Source organism: Aulonocara stuartgranti, assembly GCF_965226115.1.
Source record: "Aulonocara stuartgranti genome assembly, chromosome: 15".
Lineage (NCBI taxonomy): Eukaryota > Metazoa > Chordata > Actinopteri > Cichliformes > Cichlidae > Aulonocara > Aulonocara stuartgranti.
Window position 1 is genome coordinate 12,031,024 of NC_138951.1, and position 23,098 is coordinate 12,054,121.

At 42.7% G+C, this 23,098-nt stretch overlaps 3 protein-coding genes across 4 annotated transcripts in view; 1 reads left to right on the forward strand and 2 right to left on the reverse strand.

The window, feature by feature from the left end:
• The window catches only part of akap12b (A kinase (PRKA) anchor protein 12b), a 53,489-nt gene extending 40,425 nt beyond the window's left edge, over window positions 1-13,064 (forward strand). The window contains exons 1-3 of one of the 2 annotated variants that reach the window (XM_082506597.1): window positions 1,537-1,822; window positions 5,519-9,859; window positions 10,704-13,064. In XM_082506597.1, the coding sequence (XP_082362723.1) occupies window positions 1,798-1,822; window positions 5,519-9,855 (4,362 nt within the window). In that variant the 5' untranslated portion in view covers window positions 1,537-1,797 and the 3' untranslated portion in view covers window positions 9,856-9,859; window positions 10,704-13,064. Of the gene's footprint in view, window positions 1-1,536; window positions 1,823-5,518; window positions 9,860-10,703 lie in introns of those variants that run through there. The other variant, XM_082506596.1, reaches the window with a different exon arrangement.
• A 935-nt stretch (window positions 13,065-13,999) lies between these two features.
• On the reverse strand, window positions 14,000-16,656 carry LOC309689791 (uncharacterized protein; the record flags this gene model as incomplete). Its single annotated transcript, XM_082506454.1, has 1 exon — window positions 14,000-16,656. The coding sequence occupies one exon, from the start codon at window positions 16,654-16,656 to the stop codon at window positions 14,986-14,988; it is 1,671 nt and encodes a 556-aa protein (XP_082362580.1). The 3' UTR covers window positions 14,000-14,985.
• A 120-nt stretch (window positions 16,657-16,776) lies between these two features.
• Window positions 16,777-22,076, reverse strand: LOC309689792 (uncharacterized protein; the record flags this gene model as incomplete). The annotated part of the gene is made up of 2 exons (XM_082506455.1): window positions 16,777-17,037; window positions 19,091-22,076. The coding sequence occupies one exon, from the start codon at window positions 22,074-22,076 to the stop codon at window positions 19,923-19,925; it is 2,154 nt and encodes a 717-aa protein (XP_082362581.1). The 3' UTR covers window positions 16,777-17,037; window positions 19,091-19,922.
• Window positions 22,077-23,098: the final 1,022 nt, after the last annotated feature.

Sequence of the window (23,098 nt, forward strand, 5' to 3'; positions counted from 1 at the left end):
GCTGCAAGTAGGCAGACATCTGGGCTCTTTTACTGCCTTCCCTTTAAAATATGTTGTCTATATGGCAGTGTATTTGGCAATCTAATAAAAATCATACTGGTCCCTTTACACATGTTTTTTTTTCTTTGTTGCAAAGATGAACTCTGTTGCTGAGCCTATGCAATGATTTCTACAGCTCAAGCATGTCTCTTTTTTAAGATCACAGTTTTCCAGTGTTGATTTCTTGTCTTTTTTTTTTACAATTTGATTGTCTGCAAGCCCAATAACTCCTTCACAACTGACTCAGTTTAGTAAAGCTGATAAAAAACTCACAGGAAGTGGTGTTAGATAAGGAGAAAATAATATTTCTCTTGCCCATGTTCCTTGGTTTGCCTTGGTTTTTTTTTAGCCTGACATTCTGGAGGTTTAAAAGCTATAAGAAATGTTTTTTTCATAGCATATACTGAAAAATCGGAGCCGACTCTTCAATCGTCTCACTTCTGGAGCCGACACTTACCTTGATTGCTTCGGCTAGACTCTATGTCGATTAACTTCCTCTATGTGAATGCTTTTTCTCACACTTTAAACCTCAAGCACATAAACATTTTCGGCGGCCGCTTTCAGACGGTGCTTGATTACTGTTATCACCCATTTGGGGGGCCGGCTAAGGTGGAGTTCACACATTCCTGTGGGACAATGTTAAAGTGTGACAGATCTGATTATGTTGGTATTTACCTGAGGATTTATCTGCATTCCTTGTCGTCTCTCTTGCCCCACAGACAAAAGCCGAATTAAATGTGTCTGTATTGGAGCAACTGAGCCCCATTAACATTCACAGGGGGCAGGCTGGAACTTGATGGCAGTTCCCATTCATGATTTTGGTGCTTTAAATGAGAACATACTTGAGGTCAGTGTACTAAGATGTCTCAATTTCCATACAGTGCAGTTAGCATCCATATTAAATCCTGGATTTCCCTCTGGGTTTCCTCCATCAACATTCCTCTACATGATTGGTGACGTGAGCCACGACACACTGCATGGAAAGCCTGGTGGCCTCCTTAAGAAGTGGAGTAGAGGGGATTCAGGGGGGATGGGGGCGCTCAAGACTGTTTTACAGTTGCTATTTTAGAAATAACATAGCCATGAATACCCACGTCTTTCCTTAAAAGACAGTCATGGGTATTCAAAGGCCGGAGAGGACACCTGTAGAGCGCCCATCCGAGGAAACAATGTGTGTAAAGTTTGCGTCTACGTGACAGTGGGGAGAATAGATGGGACTGGGGTGGGGGTCGCTGGTGGTTTGTACATGTACAATAGTTTTTTGAAGAAGTGGACGACAAAAGCTTCCTCAAAAGGTCACACGATGAGCTCAACTTGTTCAGGCTGGACGCTCAGGTCTGAGGGAGTGTGAGCGGATAAAGGATGAGGAGGAGGAAGAGGTGGGGGTGGTGTGTGTGTGTGTGGGGGGGGGTTCATTCAGAACAGCTGAAGAAAGGGAGGTGGGAGGGAGGTAGGGGTGGTCCTAGCATGACGTGTGTGGGACTATTGAAATGTGTGTGGAGCCCTGATTTCTGTTCATACTGACTGAGAACCACTGGAGGAAAGAGAGAGAGACACACACAGCTTCTGCCCTCTGAGTTAATAATAAGGACGGAGCCAAGTGAAAGAGAGTTAACCTAGTCCGCAGTGAAAGAAATCAACGCTAAAAGGCTACATAGTGTAGGATTTTATAGTTTTGAACTCCAGGTTTTTTTTTTTTTGCATCTTTATTTATTTTTAAAAGTTTTTTGGGAGAAAGGATTTTTTGGACTTCTACCAATGCTTGGAACAATTACGTTAACAGGTAAGGAGAAGGATTGAGTGGAATATAAGCAATTGCATGTGGACACATTCGGTCTTTTTCAGTACAAGATGCAATTATATCAACTTAAACGTGTAAATAAATAGAGGTGTGGCTGCTGGTTTACTGTGCTTGCATGAGATAATGTTTAAAAGTTAAATGTTGTGATTTATGCTTTTGCTTTACTTTGTTATTTGAGGGAATTTCGAAACCTAAAGCATGTTTTTCTTGTACTGTATGAGGGAGTATGGCCAGAGGCATTGTTGTCCTGAGGGTGTGGTTAAGTGAGTATTGTGGTTTGTAGCTTTCCCGACACAGATGAGTGATTTCACTTTGGGTGCTTCCATTGATCACTATACAGTAGAGCCTTGTTTTTTATTAAGTAAAGTAATCCTGTTACACTGTTACAGTCCTTCTAACAAATATTCTAAGTGTTAAAATACTGACCTACTTCCCCTCATCCCAGAGTATACATCCCTCACCAGCTGCCAAACTTCTTAGTGAGGAAATAATTCACACAGACAGCTGACGATTAGAGATGTATAACGATGCATGCACAGATATGTTTTGAAACCTTGCTTTTAATGTGTGTCGTCATCTCAGCCAGCTGCGCTCCGTGCATCCCATCATGTGAAGTGTTTCATTAGATCAGAGTGGGATCCCAATTCCCAGTGGGGTTATTTAACTTAGCCACAGAGGATATAGGGAGGGAGGAGACAAGGGGCCTATGGAATTAATTACATGCCAGGACTGTTCCTTCTTCTGGGACATCTAACCAGGAGATGTTTCAGGCTGGGCAGGGTTGGACTGTTTTGCTTCATGGTGACCCATGGTTTTGGTTTCTATTGTGCGCTGCTGGTTAATTCAGCTTAATTTTGGTTTGTCCTGAGAGGCAATTATGCAGCTGTTGATGTGCCCCACCCCCCTTTGGAGACACTGAGACACTCTGACCACACCTTTCATACAGACGCAGGGTGCAAGACAGAGTCTGTTAGTCTCCTCTCTGTTGGGAGGACAGGGGGCGGGGTTGTCCCTACCTTGGGTTTAACTGACTTCTTTTGTTTTAAGGCTTCAGGTCCAGACTAGGAATTATAACAAGGATTTGCATATATTTTATAATGTTTTACATACTGTATAGAAAGAATAGCTGCTATTCATCCTCCCAACTGACACACCCACCCCCTGCAGAGTGGAGTACATGAACAACAACCAGTTTTTTGCAGTAGTGACAATATTTAATACAAGTGCCTCGCCTCGCCACATGCTCTCACACTCACACATAAACAAAGCCTGTCTCCAGTGGAGAGAAGCATTTCAGCTATGAATGTGTGTGTTTGAGATATGTGACACCCTCTAAAGTGAATTAGAGGGTTGGATGCACCCCCCCCCCCCCTCTCTCTCACACACACACACACACACACACACACACACACACACACACACACACACTTCTGCCCCTTCATCTCTTAACTGTCTCCTCCTCACCCCTTGTAGCCACCTCACCCTTCGCTCTCACATTCTTTCTAGTACAGTCGTTACTTTAAACACCCTCCTCTTCCTCCTCCCCCCCAGATAAGAGTTGTGTGTCTAGAGGGGAAAAAAAGAAATAAGAAAAATTATGGGCTGGAAAACAGAGATCAAAAAGAGGGGAGAGATGCCAGTAGTCTGTTAAGTCAGCATGGTTCCTGTTTTATTATCAACGTAGATGCACACTACTGTTGCTGGCCTGGCTTACCAACTGTCTGACCCCTCCTCTATACACATTTACTCGGAAAAGTCTTTACTACATCATTATGCGCTCTATTACTGATTTTCTGTTGCTAGCATATGTAAATTGAATTTGCAAAACGTTTAACATGGGTGGGGTTTTTTTTCTGCTGGTCTGTTTTGATGTTTTTTGGTGTTGCCTTTCCAGTTTAACAAGGGTGTGATCGGACCCTGAAAATCACACCTACGTGAGAAAGAGAGAGCCCACTGCCATGTGACACTGATGTAATTAAGAAACCACTCAGGCTTGTTTTTTTCTCCCTGTTTCATTCGTGTTTACATCAGCTGGGTAAAGTTCGCAAAATCCTAATAATTTTCAAACTTCCTCGGGGCTCCAGTGTCTCTTGATAAGAGGAAAGCTGACCAACCCCCTTCCTTTATTTTCGGAGGCCAGAGAGGGTTAGAAGACTATTGTGTTTGAATGCGTATGTGCCTTGGGAAGGGGGTGGGTCCCCATCCATCCTGCTGTGGTGGAATTTGGGTCAAGGGGATTGGGACTTATTCTAAGGGGGGGTAGTAGAGGACTGTATTGTTTGTTTTGTGTATGCTATATGGGCACAGGCAAGACACAGTTTAGCTGAGAAAAAAACAAACAAATAAGCATTCTTGAAATCTGCTGGGATTTAAGTTCTAGTTATGTTTAGCGTATCCTAAATTCTTTTCCTAAACATATGGTGAACCGCGTAGCTCACATTCCTCTCAAGTCAAATTCATGCATAAGATATGGGCGTGCCCTCGTTAACAAGTTGGCATACAAAAAAACACAAACTGTTTGGGTTTTTTAAAACCAAAAAACATTCAAGGAATTTGATGACTTGAAATTCATGCCTATAATTTAGAAAAAGGGATGTAGGCGCAGGGAGAGTTGTACATTTTTGTGTGAAATGGGAAAACTGAATTCTGCTTGGAAGTAAATCGTTGATCTGTGAAATATGATTTTTCATGTTTCAAAGGTTTTCCTTCCATATTTTAAAGTCTGCCTTGTTGGTGACTTGCAAGCAAAGGGCATATTTCCCACAGTGTGCGTAGATTGTGGAATGCATATCTGCCCTCCTGTGTAATCATGTAACCTGATATCCAGGCATTAAAGTTCTGGGAATTTGTTTTGAGAGTCTAGGGGTGTTAGATGTGAGGTTTCCCAGACTGCACTGAGATCTGAGGACTCCCTGGCAGGTCGTCGTCACCCCCCACCCGCCACGCCTTCTTCTGTCAAAACACAGAGATGTGGCAGGCGTGTATGCGTATGTGTGTGTTGCATGTGTGGTTTTCATTTCTTACATCATCATGCACCATTTGCCTAGCAAGTGTATCGCTACCAAGAAATCACTCGTGATAATGGAAAGCGTTGACCATCAAAGGCAACTAGATGCTATTTACACGTTGCACAATAGCAGAGTTGCTTTGTAGACTTCTGGACAATAATCTGCAAATTGTTGAAGGATTGCTTGCATAACACTTCCAATCAATTTCCATTTGGGGATCACTGTTCTTTATATTTCTACGTCAAACCTTTTCCTTTTTACGTCAATGCCATTTCTTTGGCATGTTTACGTAGCGAAGGATTAGTGGGAGCAGATTGCAATTTAGTAGTAAAACATGATCTCTGCAAATGCTTTCTGTTTAACTTCTTTTTTCTGCAGATGGGGGTGAGAGTTTTGTTGAAGATATAAAACTTTTTATTGTTTTTACTGGGTCATCTCCTCAGAGATTTTTATGGAATGCTGAATAATTTATGCTGTCTCAGCCAATAATTTGATTTCCTCAACATAACCTGAATTTGTTAAATTGAATATTGCCTATTGTAGCTTTATATCAATGTCATGGGAATGTTATTTGTGATTTTTTTCTGTAGACAGAGACAAGTAGTAAAGTCCAGTGAGAGATTTGATCAACATCTTACAGAAAGTTCTTTCTCTTCTCTTGTGCTCTCAGTTGGCCAGCCAGATGGGGTGTCTGTGGGTCAGAAGGAGGACGCTACTGAGACCATGGACACCATCCAGGATGAAGTGACCCCTCAAGTAAATGGAGAAAAAGTTGATAAAGAGGCCCCCGATGCAAATGATATTTCAGCTGCTGAGGAGAAGGCTCCGGAGGAACAACCTGATGATGCAAGTGAAGTTGGTTTCAAGAAGATCTTCCGCTTTGTGGGCTTTAAGTTCACCCTCAAGAAGGACAAGAGTGAGGAGAAAGACCCTGTGAAGCTCCTGACAGTCAAAGATAAAGAAGGAGAAGAGGGCAGTGGGACAGATGAGCCTGCGAAGGAAGAGGAGGAGAAGGAGAAAGAGAAGGCTCCTGCTGTTGATGAGAAAAGCACGGCTGAAGAAAAGGAGGCTGATGCAGAGGCAGCTGCTGTTGAGGTCACTACAGAAACTGTAAAAGTTGAAACCACTGAAGCCACGCCTGAAGGTGCTGCTGCTGCTGAAGCTGTTGACGAAGCAGTCAAGGAGGAAGGAGCTGAGAAGGAAGGTGAGAGCACTTCACCACCTCAGGAGGCTGCCATGTCCCCTTTCAGGAAGTTCTTCAGTGGAGGTCTTTTCTCTAACCTGCGAAAGAAAGCGAGCATAAAGAAGCCAAAAGAGGAGGAGGTCAACGAGGTGGCTACTGAGGAGGAGACTGCTAAGACCGAGGAAACTGTTACTGCTGTCGAAGAAAAGGAGGTCAAAGATGTGACAGAAAAGGAAACCGAGGAGGAAGTGTTGGAGGCTGCTGTTGAGGAAAAATCTGAGCCCAAGGAAGAGGCAGCGATTACCCCACAGGAAACAAAATCAGAAGATCATCCAGAGCCCGAGGTCACAGCTGAAACCCCTGCTGTTGCAGAAACAACTAATGATGAGGTAAAACAAGAAGAGCAAAAAGCTGAACCTCCCACAGGAGTGGAGGCAAAAGCTCCAACTGAAGTGACATCTGAGGCTGAGCTGCTGTCATCTCAGGAGAAGGCAAAGCCTCAAGGAAGCCCCCTGAAAAAACTCTTCACTGGAGCTGGCCTAAAGAAGCTCTCAACTAAGAAACCGAAAACCAAGAAAGATACTGAGGCCAAGCTCACAGAGTCTGGGGAGCAGGCGGCTGAGCAGCTCCAGGCCTCCACAGAGCCAGCAGAAGCTCCTAAAACTGATAGTGGGCCCTCATCTCCAGAGGAGTCGGGAGAGCATGTTATTGCTGTGGAGGTGACCCAGAATGAGTCTAGCCAAGAGACTGAAGGTGAAGTTGGATCTGATGGAGAAAAGAAAAAGGAGGGCATCATGGCCTGGTCCTCATTCAAGAAACTGGTGACGCCAAAGAAGCGTGTAAAGAGATCATCAGAGAGTGAAGATGAAGCAGCTGCGGAGAAGCCAGCCAAGTCGGCCACCCTGTCCTCTTCTGAGAGTGCTGCATTAGCAGATAAGAGTGTTGAGGAAGAAGCTAAAGAAGATAAGCCCTCTGAGGAAGAGCCAAAGACTGAAACCACTGAGAAGCTGCTCAGCAGCACCGAAGAGCCCAAAAAGAAAATGGACACCTCTGTTTCCTGGGAGGCTCTAATGTGTATGGGTGGACCCAAGAAGAGGGGCAGGAAGACCTCTGATTCCGATGATGATGAGACCAAGATTGAAGAGGAAACACCAGCAACAGCAGAAGTAGAAAAGGAGGGTAAAACAGAGGCTGCAACTGACACTGAAGGTGAACCAGTTTCTTCACCAGAACCTTTGCCCAGCCCTCCTGAAAGAGAGTCTACCTGGGGTACCCTAAAACGCATGGTTATGCCAAAGAACAAGGCCAAAAGTGAGGAAAAGCCTGATGAGTCTGCAGAGCAAGTCCAGTCTGACAGTGAAGCACCAAAAGATGAGTCATCCTTCTCTCTGAGAAAATTCTTCCCAGGACGCAAGAAGAAGAAGGTTGAAAAACAATCTTCCACTGACCAGAGCTCAGGAGAGGAGGACTCTGAAACTCCAGCTGTGGTTCCGCTTTCAGAGTACGATGCACAAGTCGAAGCTGAACCCGAGGCACAGGCAGAACCAGCTCCTGTCCAGATTAAGGTGTCATCTGAAGACAGATCCCCTTCTTGGATCCCAGCCGATGTTGAAGACGCTGCTGATAAACACGATCAGCTGAGTGATATCCCAGAGGAAGCAGAGAATGCTGCTACACCAAAGTCTATAGATACTGACATCGCAGAGGATGAAACTGAGGACCCAGCCATGCTACCTAAACCCCCGGGACGCACAGGTCGCCGACTCTCTGTCGCTGAGGTCAAGCCTGTCGATCCAGCTCCAGCTGCTGAAACCACCCCTGTTCCTCAGACACCCAAGTCAGAGAACGCAGAAGAGGTTATGCAGGGTGTTGAGTCCCAAATCAGTGAAATCCCGTCCCAGACATGTGTGGCTGTAGAAGATGTACGATTAGAGGTAGCTGCTGAAAAGACGGACCCTGAACCACCGATTGACAGTGCCAAGGCCACAACAAATACCATCCTCGAGCCACATACTCACGATGACGCCATGGCTATCTGCACTGGCCTCGGCACCAAGGAAATCGCCAAAGTAGCTCTGGAGAAGCCTGCACAGCCTCTGGCAGAGACTGTGGCGGTGATCCGTGATTCTCTGTGCTCTGAGGTGTCAGTGGAAGAGTTGGACCCACCTACAGTGGAAGCAGTATTCACAGAAGACCCAGTGTTGACGGCCCAAGTGCAGCTACTAGAACCCACTGAACTTCAAGTTGCTGTTGAAAGTTCAGGGAGTGATGGAACTATTCAAGTTGCCAGCTTGTGTCAAGAACCGGAGATTGAGAAGGTTGGAGTCGTGAACACTGTCACAGAGGAGTCTGAGGTCCTTCAGCCCACCACAGTAAGCGAGAACTCCCCTAAAACTGTGCTAGTCAGTCCCATTGCTCCGACCTCCGAAGCGGTTATCTGCACCCAAAGTGTTGAAGTCTCTGAGGTAACTGTAGAGACCAAGGAAGTGGAGATGGAAATGGAGCACTTTGCTGCCACTGAAGAAAATATCCCTGTACAAGAGGTGTTTCAGGCTACAGCTGCAGAGATGTCATCAGACATATGTGAAACCACAAAGACCACCTTCACAGAAGAGACTGACCCGCCCATTCCTGTAGTTCTTCCAAGTGAGGCGGTTCCTGTTATCATAGATACAGTCGTCCTTGTGGCTCCAGTCAGTGTGGAAGCAGAGAAGGCGGCGGCCACAGAAAGTGCCTCAGAGTCTAAAGTAGCCGATGTTGAACAGTTCAACTCGCAGGAAACCACGAAGGAGGTTGCAAAGACCGCAGAGGCTGCTGCCACCCCAATAGTAGAGACAGTGATCAGTTCACTTGTCTCTAGCGAGAAGACTAGCAAGGCCAGTCTTCTCGCTGGCCTTGCTAAGCAGGCCAGCGAGAAGACAGAGGAAATCAAGGAGGAAGCCCAACAGGTCAGTGAAATTGAGGTTCAGAGCATGGCGATTGCTCAGACTGTCATTCAGGATGCTGTAGATAAAGTTTCAGAAGATGTACCTGAGCCAAAGAAGCCTCCCACTCCATCAGCTGCCATCCCAACACCAGTCCAGGCAATAGCAACAACAGAAAACGAGATCGACATCGCAGCCGACGCACCAGTTGTCACTGAGACCCCTGTTCCCATCGTCTGTGTAAAACCAGTAACAAAGTCACCTCAGCCACTCAATGTTGCCATTCAGGTCATTGATGCTATCCCAATCGAGGTCACTGAGAATCTTGAAGAGGTGGAAAAGAAACCAGAAGAGGGTCAGAAGCAAGATGCAGAGATTAAAGTAAGTGAGGAAACGCTTAAAACAGAAGAAGCAGGACAGGTAAAGGAAGAGAGTCAGGAAAGTGAAGAGCCTGCACAGGTCAAGGAGGTACAGAGCAAAGATCAGGAAGAAGCTCCTGAAAAGGTGGAATCACAATCAGAGGAAACCAAGCCTGAAGCTTCCTCAGAGGAAAAGAAAGAGAAAGTGCTTGAAGTCCACATGCCCATCCAGGTGGTCCTGCAGACAGCGCTTGTGGTTGAGGAACCATCAATCGAAGAAGAGGCCGTTGAAGAGTTCGACAGCAACGGTCCTGCAGCTCAAGACACCAACGCACCACCCAAGAGCAGTGGAAGCGAGAAGCTCCCGGTGCTGGAGGAAGAACCTCAAGCGATAAATGCAGTGGAGGATGCAGCTGGCACATCGGAGGCCGAGAAAACACCGTCAAAGTGTGCAGAAGTGATGGCGCAGGTGATTGAGGTGATCGAGGAGGCTGTGAAGGAGATCGAGCCTGTGTCCACAGAGATCACAGCAGCATCATGAGCAGGTGAGGCTAATCTTTCAGCACTGTTATATTGTCTGTTTGACTGTCTCAGAACTTTAAGTAGCTTCTGTACTAATAGTATCTCAAAACTTGAGATTTTTTCTTTTTAAGCGTAGTTATTTACAAAATTCCTGTGTTGGCCTATCAAACAATCTTCTCATAGTGTTTTTTTTTTTTTAAAAACATCAATGGGTCCTGCTTTTATTAGGGAGTAGGGGAGGGGATTTGCACTCTCACCAGATGAAAAAGCTTTTGTTCAGGCTATGAGTAACCAGGGGACCTTTGATATCAAAGCAGGAATGCCGCCATTGACCCCTTCTTTGTAGGCCGGGGTCTTAAAGGGAAGTGGTGTGTGTGTGAGGGGCAGATGAACTTGTGCTGAAAGGCTGATTATGATTCCTCCGCTCCCTCCTTCTGTTTTTCTTCTATCACAGGCTCAGTATGGAGTCAAGAAACCATGTCGGAGTATGCATTTACTAGACTCAATTACAAAGCTTCAAAGAGCAGGCATTTTTCTTTTCAGTTTTAACTGAATTATCCTCTTATAGTGAGCACAGTTTTCGAAATACAGTGTGATGTTACCTGATACGACTAGATACGAGGACAAGGGGGAAACTGGGCGTAGTTCGCTTAAATATGTATTAAGCAATGCAATGAGAGGCTGGACAGGAACAGAAACGGGAGATAAACACAGTAATTCAATATGATGCTAATGCTAATTCAGCCACATTTAACACAGCTTTAAGATGAGATTCGGAAGATTTTATTTCCTAATGTAATATAACAGAAGACAAGATCCAGCCATTTCTTCTTCCTAATATATGTTTTATGTGCTTCTCCACTGCAGCAGAAAGGAGGCGACTGATGCCTGGGAGACGCACTGTCTGGACCAGGACATGAGTGATGAGGGAGAGAAAGAGAGAGAGAGACAGTAAGAGACAAAAAGAAGCTGCTCTGGGAGAACATGTTGAGAACGACCTCGGCCATTCCGCCCAGAGAGAAGAGCAACAGCACCGCCATTCTCTCCAGCTGCCCTCCCACCTGTATTCCAACCCCGTCCTGCAGCCCTGTCACCGCAACGTGACGACCCACTGTTGCACCCTCACCCCACCCACTCACTCACACTTTTCACAAACACACACTCATGCATGTCTTCTGCCCCAGAAGCATCCCATCTGGCTTGTAGTCAGTGCAGTGTATCTACAGTGTCCCAGTGACTTTCCATTGCCCTTGTTGCACACCGCAAGAGTCAGCAACCCGGCTGAGTGTGTTTCTGTGCATATGTGCGTGTGTGCGTGTATGTGAAAAGAAGGAAGAGTAAGATGGTCTTAGAAAGTGACGAGATGGATTAATATCCTGTAAATTGTATTTATATCTTGATTATTCTTACTTTCACTCCTAGGTCTTTATTTTTTTCTTTATTTTGCTCTGTTTTGTTATTGTATGGACTTTGTTGCCTGTTTTTTTAATTTCTAATATTAAGCTGTGTTATAACAGGTATTTTTGAGCAACATAAGAAAGCAGACTTTAAAGTTAGATGCCCACGTCTACAGTATTTCTTACTAAATGTATCTGGATGATCAGAATTTACCAAAACAAATGTGAAAGTGTTACATAAAAAGTGCTTAGTGTATCACAGCTTTAACTGTCATTTTCAAAGGTTATTAGGATTTGTAGCAAGCCATGGTACAAGTGTTATTCCTCTGGCAGAGAAAACAAGCAGTAGGGGCAGAGAGTATGATGATACTTTTCAGAAATGCATCACATGTTTGACTTTTGCCACATTCTCTTGTCACAGTTTGTCCTTCGCCACTCGACACCCCGATCAAAATGCAGCTCAAAGTCGATAAGAAAACAATCACTGCCTGGTTTACTGTAAAAACACATTGTTACTCATTGTTTCATGTAATAATACAATAAAATACTATTAAAACCACCTCATCTGATACTGTGACACAGGCATGCAGTAAACAGTGCAAAGAATATTGATGGCACTTTTGCGCATTCATGAAACACTTGCACTTGTCTGCAGTGTTTAATGACCCTGTTTTCTGACTTTCTCTGTGAAATATGTCTAATTGATGTGAAGCAGTTTAACACTTTCTCTGCTGCACTATATTTACATTTGAAATGAAATTTTAACGCCCTCTGCTGCCTACAAAAAGCACTGCAGCCCATTAGTCTTCACTCATTGGTGTCATTTTCTTTTGAACTTCAGCTATATGTTAACTAAAAGTTAGTAAAATGTGAGATCATCATCGTCCAGTTTTGACTTGATCTGCGCTTGTTCACCACGCATGGTCGCTCAGGGTCAACAAATTGGCACAAGGGAGGATGTGGACCAAGAGGTTGATCAATAAAGCGTGGTACCATAAATTAAAAACAATAGCTCATTTTACTCTTAATTTAAAAGCCAAATCAAGTTAGGATAAATCAGGGAGTCGTGGTTTCCATTGCTCACAGGATAGGAAATCAGTTGCATCCAATTAGATTCCCAAAGCCTCTACTCAGCTACTTTGATTTGGGCATCAAAACTCAAAACCGAGTCAAAAGTCGGGGCCTCTTTTGGAGATTTATTGGCAGATGATTTCTGAATATCTGCGTCATCCCTGTGATGCAGTTTCACCACCAAAGTAATCGCTTTCCTATTGGTCACAACTCCTGAACAATGAATTAAAAGTAAAACGAGGAACCTCTTCAGATGTGAGTTCTATTATCCAATCAGTTTAATTTAGTGGGTGATGCTAGTAGCTCTGAAGGCTCCCCTTTCACTCAGCTTTATTGCCAAACAAGTCAAGGATCAGGAAGTCTGGACCATTATCTAGGTCACCACTTCACTTTGCTTTGACCCCAGAGGGCCTGTTACATTAGTGATATTTGCTTTATTTAAAATAAGTGATTTAAAAAGAAAAAGGCAGACTAAAGACTTTTGCTATTGCAGCATATTGTATATTAAGCATTTAGGGGCACCCGCCCACCTTCAGTCCTCCCTGCTTTTTGTAACACTCTTAACTGTGAACCTGTTAACATTTGTACAGATTGTATACCTACTGTATGTACTTAAATCATATTGTTGTAATATTAACGATTAACCTGCAGGCATTTAGCATAATATTCATGTAGCATGTCTGTTATATTTCCCAAGCTGTTAATAGTAAGGATTCAGAAACTTCTATATTTCATTCAATAAAGTTAGAGAAAAACGGTGTGTAACGTGAATACTTTAAATCATGATGACTCACCATCAGGTAACAACAATATTTAGTGATTATGAAGAGTGCATAAATACACTTTGGTATAATAATGTGCAAAAGTCTTAAGCCACCCCTTATTTCTTTAGATTTTGCTTCCAAGGAGCTGTGTTTTTTAAAGTGGTCTTGAGCAATACTTCTCGAAGCTACTTGAGGTACATTACACCAAGGAAGCACTACTGAAAAAAAAAGGTATGACTACCAGATTGTTGCACTGTGACAGCACCATACCAGACTGAACCCAGAAAAAAATTGTGGGATAAAATAAGACAGATTATAGTTACTAAATGACTACAAATCACTTTAAATTTGAAAAAGGAAAGAAAATTAAAAGTAAAAAACAGAAATAAATGAATACATAAGAGGACAAAAGAAAAGAAAGACTCATAAGAGGGAGAAATTGATTGAAATGATCAAAAACCTCACCTTATGATAGTTCTTGTTTTAAATACAATATTTGAGCGAGCTGACTGGAATTTTCTCGATACTGTTAGATAATAATCACATATTGTTATATTTGTGCCTTTAAAAAAGATAATTCCTCAGTGGACAGTTAACTCCTGATAAACCTTTTTACAAGACAGTCATTCAAATCTGTGGTTATAAGATGCAAATATGAAACCAAAAATTCACCTGAATAAATGTCCTACTTTGAGTTTGTCTCCACCTGCTGGGCGGTGGCATGTTTAGGGTGGAGGATGTAGTTGCAGCTGTCCTGCAGGTGGAGGTGGTGCAGGACAAGCAGAGCAGCAGATTTGTGAGTGTTTTGGACTTGAATTAAAAAGACCAAGACATGCTGATGAGGCTGCTGTGTGAGGTAGAGACAGGTATAAGGATGTGTATAAAGATTGGGTCTCGCTGTATTGCTCAGGCTGCTCTACAAAATCTATTCACAGGTGCAATCCCACTACTGAGCAGCATGGGGGCTTTGACCTGCTCCGTCTCCGACCTGGGCACCCCTCCTTAGGTGACCTGGTGGTTCCAGGCTCCCCCAGGATCACCATATCGATGCCGAACTTAGTGCGGACACCCAATCGACATAGCCTGCTGCAGCTCAGAGCTCGTGAGCTCAAACGATCCTCCAACCTCAGCCTCCCGGTAGCTTGGATTACAGGCACGCGCCACCGCACCCGGCGAGAAGCAGCTACGTTAACAGGGCTTTTAACTATGTCTGAGGTGACATCATGACACTAACCTGCTGCCCATCATTAGCAAAGTTGTAATGATGGGCAGCAAAGATGAGGAATGAATGGTGCACAATTGTTATATGCAAGTTTTTAGAAAGCTCGTGGTTAACCCAAGAGTATTTTGTCACAATATCAAGAAGAGTAAAGCTTCAATGTCAAGAATAGATAGGAATATAGGGAATTATATATTTTTATTTAAAGACAGGACTCACATGTTTTCATTTCTAGTCTTTAAAACCTGTCTCTATCCATCTAGTATTAAATCTTTCTGGGAAACAAGTATGTATATTATGCACACACACAAACACACATGCAGCTATTACCTATTTCTTGTTTTTATACCTAAGATGAATTATTGTTGAATGAAGACATTTTTCAAACAAATGTAAAATGTGGGCAATTGTGTTTATTGGGTAAAGGAAAAGGCAGAAGGGGGGGAAAGGATAGAAAGAATGAAAGAGAGAGATGAGAGAAAACCCCAACAATCCCCTCTGAGCAAGCAGCAGGCGACAGTGGATAGGAAAAACTCCTTTTAAAGTGAAAGACACCTAAAGGAGAAACCTATGGCAGAACCAGGCTCAGGAGGGGGCAGTCAACTGCCGGGACTGGTCGGGGGGTGAGGGTGAAAAAAGAAAAAGGAGGGAGGGGAAGGGGGGAAATGAAGATGGAATAGAGGTGGAGGAAGACGAGGTTACATCAGGTGAGAAGCAGCAGTGCCCCTCCTCCAGAACCAGTGGAAGCGTTTTTTCTTCTTTTTCAGATACTCTTCCACCAGCACTTTTTTCTCAATGATGAGGGTTTTCAGCTCATCGATTGTTTCTGCGTTTTCTTTCTCAAGTTTGTTGCATCTTTTCACCATGTCTTCTAATTGTTCTTGTTTTTCTTTAAGCTTGTCTTTCAGTTCTTTAACTGTTGCCTCCTCTATTCGCTTTGCCTTGTGCACATCTGTGTGCATGTCTTCCAGCTGCTGGTTTCTCTTCTGGATTTCTTGAAGTCTACACTGCAGGTCTTTATGTGTTTTCTGTTGTTCTTGCTTTTGCGCCTGGATTTCAGTGTTTTTGTACTTCAAGGTCTTAGAAAGTTCCTCAAGTTCGGTATTTTTTCTCAGCATCTCATTGATGCTACTCTGCATCGCTGAGCATTGTTTTTCCAGCTTTTTCTTTTCTTCTTCCAGTACAGTTGATTTGTACTTTGTTTCGTTATACAATTCTTGGAGTGCTTGATTTTTCCTCTGGAGATGAAGTTTTTCTTCTTCCTGTTGTATTTTCTGTTGGTCTTTTTCTTGAAGAAGCTCTTTATTTCCGTGCACTTTTTTATCAAGCCTGATTTGGAGCGATCTGTGTTTTTCCTCCATCTCGTCAAGCTTGGAGTCCATTTCTTTCTGTTTCATTTCCAGTTTCTTCTTGTCTTGAAGCAACTGTTGACTTTTGTGCAGAGTTTTGTCATGTTTCACCTGCAGCGCTTTGTATTTTTCCTCCATGGCTTGGAGTTTGCTCTGCAGGTCTCTCTGCTCTACGGGCTCTTGTTTCTTTTCTTGGAGGTTCTCCTTATTTCTCTCCAGAGCTTCATCAAGCATTACTCGCAAGCCTTCATTTTGTTTCTCAATGTTCCTCAGCTTGCAATCCATTTCTTCCTTTTTTATTTTCTGTTGGTCTATCTTGTGAAGAAACTCTTTATTTCTCTCCAGAGCTTCATCAAGCATCACTTGCAAGCCTTCATTCTGTTTCTTGATGTGCCTCAGCTTGCAATCCATTTCTTCCTTTTTTATTTTCTGTTGGTCTTTCTCGTGCAGAAACTCTTTATTTCTCTCCAGAGCTTCATCAAGCATTACTCGCAAGCCTTCATTTTGTTTCTCGATGTTCCTCAGCTTGCAATCCATTTCTTCCTGATGTATTTTCTGTTGGTCTTTTTCTTGAAGCAGCTCTTTATTTTTGAGCAGTGTTTCCTCAAGAGTTAGTTGCAGCATTTTCAGTTTTTCCTCCAAGACTTCAAGCTGGGAGTCTGTTTCTTTCTCCAGCATTTCTTGTTGCTCTCTCTCTTGAATGAACTCTTTATTTCTGTGCACTGTTTTCTCAAGCTTGATTTGGAGCGATCTGTGTTTTTCCTCCATCTCGTCAAGCTTGGAGTCCATTTCCTTCTGTTTCATTTCCATTTGCTTCTTGTCTTGAAGCAACTGTTGACTTTTGTGCAGAGTTTTGTCATGTTTCACCTGCAGTGCTTTGTATTTTTCCTCCATGGCTTGGAGTTTGCTCTGCATGTCTCTCTGCTGTGTGGACTGTTGCTTCTCTTCTTGGTGGATTTCCTTCAGTTTTTCCAGAGCTTCGTCAAGCTTCTCTTGGAGCTCCTGATTCTTCTTGACCATGTTTTCCTGTTTTATGCTCTCTTTTTTCCCCTTTTGGAGCAGATCTTTATTTTTTTCCAGAGCTCCATCAAGCTGTTCTTGGAGCTCCTGATTCTTCTTGAGCATTTTATCCCCTTTAATGCTCTCTTTTTTCTCATTTTGGAGCAGATCTTGAATTTTTTCTAGAGCTTCATCAAGCTTTTCTTGGAGCTCGTGATTCTTCTTATCTTGGAGAGCCCATTGTTTCTCCTCAATAATACCTTCCCTTTCCTGAAGCTGGTAGGATAATTTTTCTAATTCAGCGCTCTTTCTCTCATTTTCTTCTGTCAGGATCTTAATCTTTTCTCTGTTCATGAGATTTTCCTTCTCCATTTCTTCCAATCGCTTTTCCTCTAATTCCACCTGTTCATCCCAAGGAAGAGAGCTGATGTAAGGGTCTAGGGACTCATACCATGGAATAGAGCTGGGGTCAGCTTCTTGTCTTTCTTGCTCTTTCTGAGACATGTTGGAGTCTGTATACCGTGAGTACGAAAAGTATCCAGATGTTTGAAAATGCTTTACTGGTGAACGTTTGAATGCTGCTAACATAAGTGCTGCAAATAACGGACTGAAAGTTGTACCTCCTCACCCCTATTTATGGATTCAGAAGCCTGTGACATCACAATTCCATAAGCCAATGAGGTTGTCACATGACATTCTAGAATGAGGTCATGTTTTTGTATGAATTTTTTAAATAACATCAACATTCCGTAAGCCAATGAGGTTCTTACATGACTTTTGAATGAGGATAATTATTTTGTGTTAATCAACATAGCCTGCTGCAGCTCAGAGCTCGTGAGCTCAAACGATCCTCCAACCTCAGCTTCCCGGTAGCTTGGATTACAGGCACGCGCCACCGCACCCGGCGAGAAGCAGCTACGTTAACAGGGCTTTTAACTATGTCTGAGGTGACATCATGACACTAACCTGCTGCCCATCATTAGCAAAGTTGTAATGATGGGCAGCAAAGATGAGGAATGAATGGTGCACAATTGTTATATGCAAGTTTTTAGAAAGCTCGTGGTTAACCCAAGAGTATTTTGTCACAATATCAAGAAGAGTAAAGCTTCAATGTCAAGAATAGATAGGAATATAGGGAATTATATATTTTTATTTAAAGACAGGACTCACATGTTTTCATTTCTAGTCTTTAAAACCTGTCTCTATCAGGGACGTGCAGAGAGGTTTAAAAGGGCGGGTGCTCAAAGTTAAAAAGGGGCACATTGAACCATGCTGAATAACAACAACACACATTCATCAAGAATCTAATATGGGAAGGGCAGGGCTGTGTTGATCTGAGACTGTAGACATTAAAAAGTCCACAGGAGAGATGGTAGCTGATTAAACAAGTTTCATGAGATAATAACAAAATGCAAAGATTGGTGACAGCGCTTGGAACCATAAGGCAACGAAAAACTGTGACATAAACTCGGCTCTGCCTGTGAATCACTCTTTGCTTCTCTTCTTCCTTCCTTCCCATCATTTCATATATCACTCTCCACTTGCTGTCTATCTGAGAACAAGGCACAACTTGCTATTGCAATAAACTATAATCTAATTATCCACACCTAACAACTCTTGCACTTAATCTATAATAAAATGATGACAGCAAAATGTTATAGCCCTGCCTTTAGTAGCCTCATACAGCTCCTACTGTTTCCTCCTCATGTCCTTACCAGCCATGTCTGCACAATGTTATATCATGAGTAATATTTTTTTAAATCCAGCTAAATAAAACACACACATGCACACACAGTGACATTTTAGACCTTCTTCAGAATACTGTATATACTATGGGCATCCTTACATTATTATTTATTACTAGAGCTACAATAATAAAGCAATGAGGAGGGGGAAGTAATAAATATGAAATAATGTATTTATGATGATTCCATTTGTTTCACTATCCACTCTGTGCAGGGCAAAGCTTATTACATTTTTAAACTGTAGAGATACAATCATTTTACTGCTGTAAAATCCAACTTTTGTCTTATTTAAAATATAAATCTAATATAATCTGCTTCTTAATGTATGTTCTTTAAAATACAGCGTGTGTTTTTTAATATATTATAATTATTATTATGTGGACATGCATATTAGATCGTTTTTTAGTGAAATATAATCCCTCCAGAAAGGCAGGAAATGCCCAGAAACTTACTTTAAAACTAAATATGTTCCCTAAAACGGTGACAGAGCTACAGACCCATGACAGCCTTACACAGGTAGCCAGCAGCTATGACCAGCACTACTTGTGCAGTTAATAAAAGGACAGGTAATGTTTGTCACGCTGTTGCACACACAGCACGCTCGTTTGTTTCAGTTCGTCAGTTGCAACAAGACAGCTTACCAACGTGTATGTAATAAGCTAATACTCCTGTGTGCTACACACTACAGTGTGCGCTGTACACCTACTTACTGGGTTTGTCGCATCAGTCTGTGTCTCTGAGTTAACTTGTGTTTCTCCTACAGCTCCGGACCGCAACAAATGCGCGTGCTCTTTGTGAGCTCGTTCCCGGCTCGTAACCAGCGCGTTCTGCCGTCGAGGGCGATCATTGGTTAAATGTGATCATGTGACTGATGCAAGCCAGATCCTTTTATTTAGCAAAACTATGATTAATAGTTAAATATTATTGTTGAGGGGCACAGACAGGACTCCGCACGCACACACACATAAAATAAATAAATAAATAAATAAAAAAAATTTAAAAGTTGCCTCAACAAAAGGGCACTTTGGGCACTCATCAGGAAAGGGGCGGGTGCTCAAGCCCCTCTAGCCCCCCCCCTCTGCACGTCCCTGGTCTCTATCCATCTAGTATTAAATCTTTCTGGGAAACAAGTATGTATATTATGCACACACACAAACACACATGCAGCTATTACCTATTTCTTGTTTTTATACCTAAGATGAATTATTGTTGAATGAAGACATTTTTCAAACAAATGTAAAATGTGGGCAATTGTGTTTATTGGGTAAAGGAAAAGGCAGAAGGGGGGGAAAGGATAGAAAGAATGAAAGAGAGAGATGAGAGAAAACCCCAACAATCCCCTCTGAGCAAGCAGCAGGCGACAGTGGATAGGAAAAACTCCTTTTAAAGTGAAAGACACCTAAAGGAGAAACCTATGGCAGAACCAGGCTCAGGAGGGGGCAGTCAACTGCCGGGACTGGTCGGGGGGTGAGGGTGAAAAAAGAAAAAGGAGGGAGGGGAAGGGGGGAAATGAAGATGGAATAGAGGTGGAGGAAGACGAGGTTACATCAGGTGAGAAGCAGCAGTGCCCCTCCTCCAGAACCAGTGGAAGCGTTTTTTCTTCTTTTTCAGATACTCTTCCACCAGCACTTTTTTCTCAATGATGAGGGTTTTCAGCTCATCGATTGTTTCTGCGTTTTCTTTCTCAAGTTTGTTGCATCTTTTCACCATGTCTTCTAATTGTTCTTGTTTTTCTTTAAGCTTGTCTTTCAGTTCTTTAACTGTTGCCTCCTCTATTCGCTTTGCCTTGTGCACATCTGTGTGCATGTCTTCCAGCTGCTGGTTTCTCTTCTGGATTTCTTGAAGTCTACACTGCAGGTCTTTATGTGTTTTCTGTTGTTCTTGCTTTTGCGCCTGGATTTCAGTGTTTTTGTACTTCAAGGTCTTAGAAAGTTCCTCAAGTTCGGTATTTTTTCTCAGCATCTCATTGATGCTACTCTGCATCGCTGAGCATTGTTTTTCCAGCTTTTTCTTTTCTTCTTCCAGTACAGTTGATTTGTACTTTGTTTCGTTATACAATTCTTGGAGTGCTTGATTTTTCCTCTGGAGATGAAGTTTTTCTTCTTCCTGTTGTATTTTCTGTTGGTCTTTTTCTTGAAGAAGCTCTTTATTTCCGTGCACTTTTTTATCAAGCCTGATTTGGAGCGATCTGTGTTTTTCCTCCATCTCGTCAAGCTTGGAGTCCATTTCTTTCTGTTTCATTTCCAGTTTCTTCTTGTCTTGAAGCAACTGTTGACTTTTGTGCAGAGTTTTGTCATGTTTCACCTGCAGCGCTTTGTATTTTTCCTCCATGGCTTGGAGTTTGCTCTGCAGGTCTCTCTGCTCTACGGGCTCTTGTTTCTTTTCTTGGAGGTTCTCCTTATTTCTCTCCAGAGCTTCATCAAGCATTACTCGCAAGCCTTCATTTTGTTTCTCAATGTTCCTCAGCTTGCAATCCATTTCTTCCTTTTTTATTTTCTGTTGGTCTATCTTGTGAAGAAACTCTTTATTTCTCTCCAGAGCTTCATCAAGCATCACTTGCAAGCCTTCATTCTGTTTCTTGATGTTCCTCAGCTTGCAATCCATTTCTTCCTTTTTTATTTTCTGTTGGTCTTTCTCGTGCAGAAACTCTTTATTTCTCTCCAGAGCTTCATCAAGCATTACTCGCAAGCCTTCATTTTGTTTCTCGATGTTCCTCAGCTTGCAATCCATTTCTTCCTGATGTATTTTCTGTTGGTCTTTTTCTTGAAGCAGCTCTTTATTTTTGAGCAGTGTTTCCTCAAGAGTTAGTTGCAGCATTTTCAGTTTTTCCTCCAAGACTTCAAGCTGGGAGTCTGTTTCTTTCTCCAGCATTTCTTGTTGCTCTCTCTCTTGAATGAACTCTTTATTTCTGTGCACTGTTTTCTCAAGCTTGATTTGGAGCAATCTGTGTTTTTCCTCCATCTCGTCAAGCTTGGAGTCCATTTCCTTCTGTTTCATTTCCATTTGCTTCTTGTCTTGAAGCAACTGTTGACTTTTGTGCAGAGTTTTGTCATGTTTCACCTGCAGCGCTTTGTATTTTTCCTCCCTGGCTTGGAGTTTGCTCTGCATGTCTCTCTGCTGTGTGGACTGTTGCTTCTCTTCTTGGTGGATTTCCTTCAGTTTTTCCAGAGCTTCGTCAAGCTTCTCTTGGAGCTCCTGATTCTTCTTGACCATGTTTTCCTGTTTTATGCTCTCTTTTTTCCCCTTTTGGAGCAGATCTTTATTTTTTTCCAGAGCTCCATCAAGCTGTTCTTGGAGCTCCTGATTCTTCTTGAGCATTTTATCCCCTTTAATGCTCTCTTTTTTCTCATTTTGGAGCAGATCTTGAATTTTTTCTAGAGCTTCATCAAGCTTTTCTTGGAGCTCGTGATTCTTCTTATCTTGGAGAGCCCATTGTTTCTCCTCAATAATACCTTCCCTTTCCTGAAGCTGGTAGGATAATTTTTCTAATTCAGCGCTCTTTCTCTCATTTTCTTCTGTCAGGATCTTAATCTTTTCTCTGTTCATGAGATTTTCCTTCTCCATTTCTTCCAATCGCTTTTCCTCTAATTCCACCTGTTCATCCCAAGGAAGAGAGCTGATGTAAGGGTCTAGGGACTCATACCATGGAATAGAGCTGGGGTCAGCTTCTTGTCTTTCTTGCTCTTTCTGAGACATGTTGGAGTCTGTATACCGTGAGTACGAAAAGTATCCAGATGTTTGAAAATGCTTTACTGGTGAACGTTTGAATGCTGCTAACATAAGTGCTGCAAATAACGGACTGAAAGTTGTACCTCCTCACCCCTATTTATGGATTCAGAAGCCTGTGACATCACAATTCCATAAGCCAATGAGGTTGTCACATGACATTCTAGAATGAGGTCATGTTTTTGTATGAATTTTTTAAATAACATCAACATTCCGTAAGCCAATGAGGTTCTTACATGACTTTTGAATGAGGATAATTATTTTGTGTTAATCGACATAGCCTGCTGCAGCTCAGAGCTCGTGAGCTCAAACGATCCTCCAACCTCAGCCTCCCGGTAGCTTGGATTACAGGCACGCGCCACCGCACCCGGCGAGAAGCAGCTACGTTAAGATAAGATAAGATAAGATAAGATAACCTTTATTAGTCCCACACGTGGGAAATTTGTTTTGTCACAGCAGGAAGTGGACAGTGCAAAAGTTACGAGGCAAAAATTAGAATACAATAAGAATAAATACAGTACACAACTGTACAGAATAGAATAAAATAAAATACTATATACAGTAGAATAAAATAAAATAAATATACAATAAGATAAAAATAGAATACAAATACAAATACTATATACAACTGAGTAAAAATACAACGATGACAGAAAGGATTATTGCACTTAGTATTATTGCATATGTATGGATGTGTGTGCTTGATCAGTTAAAGTCTTTATTATGGAGTCTGACAGCAGTGGGGAGGAAAGACCTGCGAAATCTCTCCGTCCCACACCGTGGGTGCCGCAGTCTCCCACTGAAGGAGCTGCTCAGTGCTGTCACAGTCTGCTGCATGGGGTGGGAGATGTTGTCCATCAGGGATGACAGCTTAGCCGCCGTTCTCCTGTCACTCACCACCTCCACTGGGTCCAGAGGGCATCCTAGAACAGAGCTGGCCCTTCGGATCACCCTGTTCAGTCTCTTCCTGTCCCCAGCAGAGATGCTGCCGC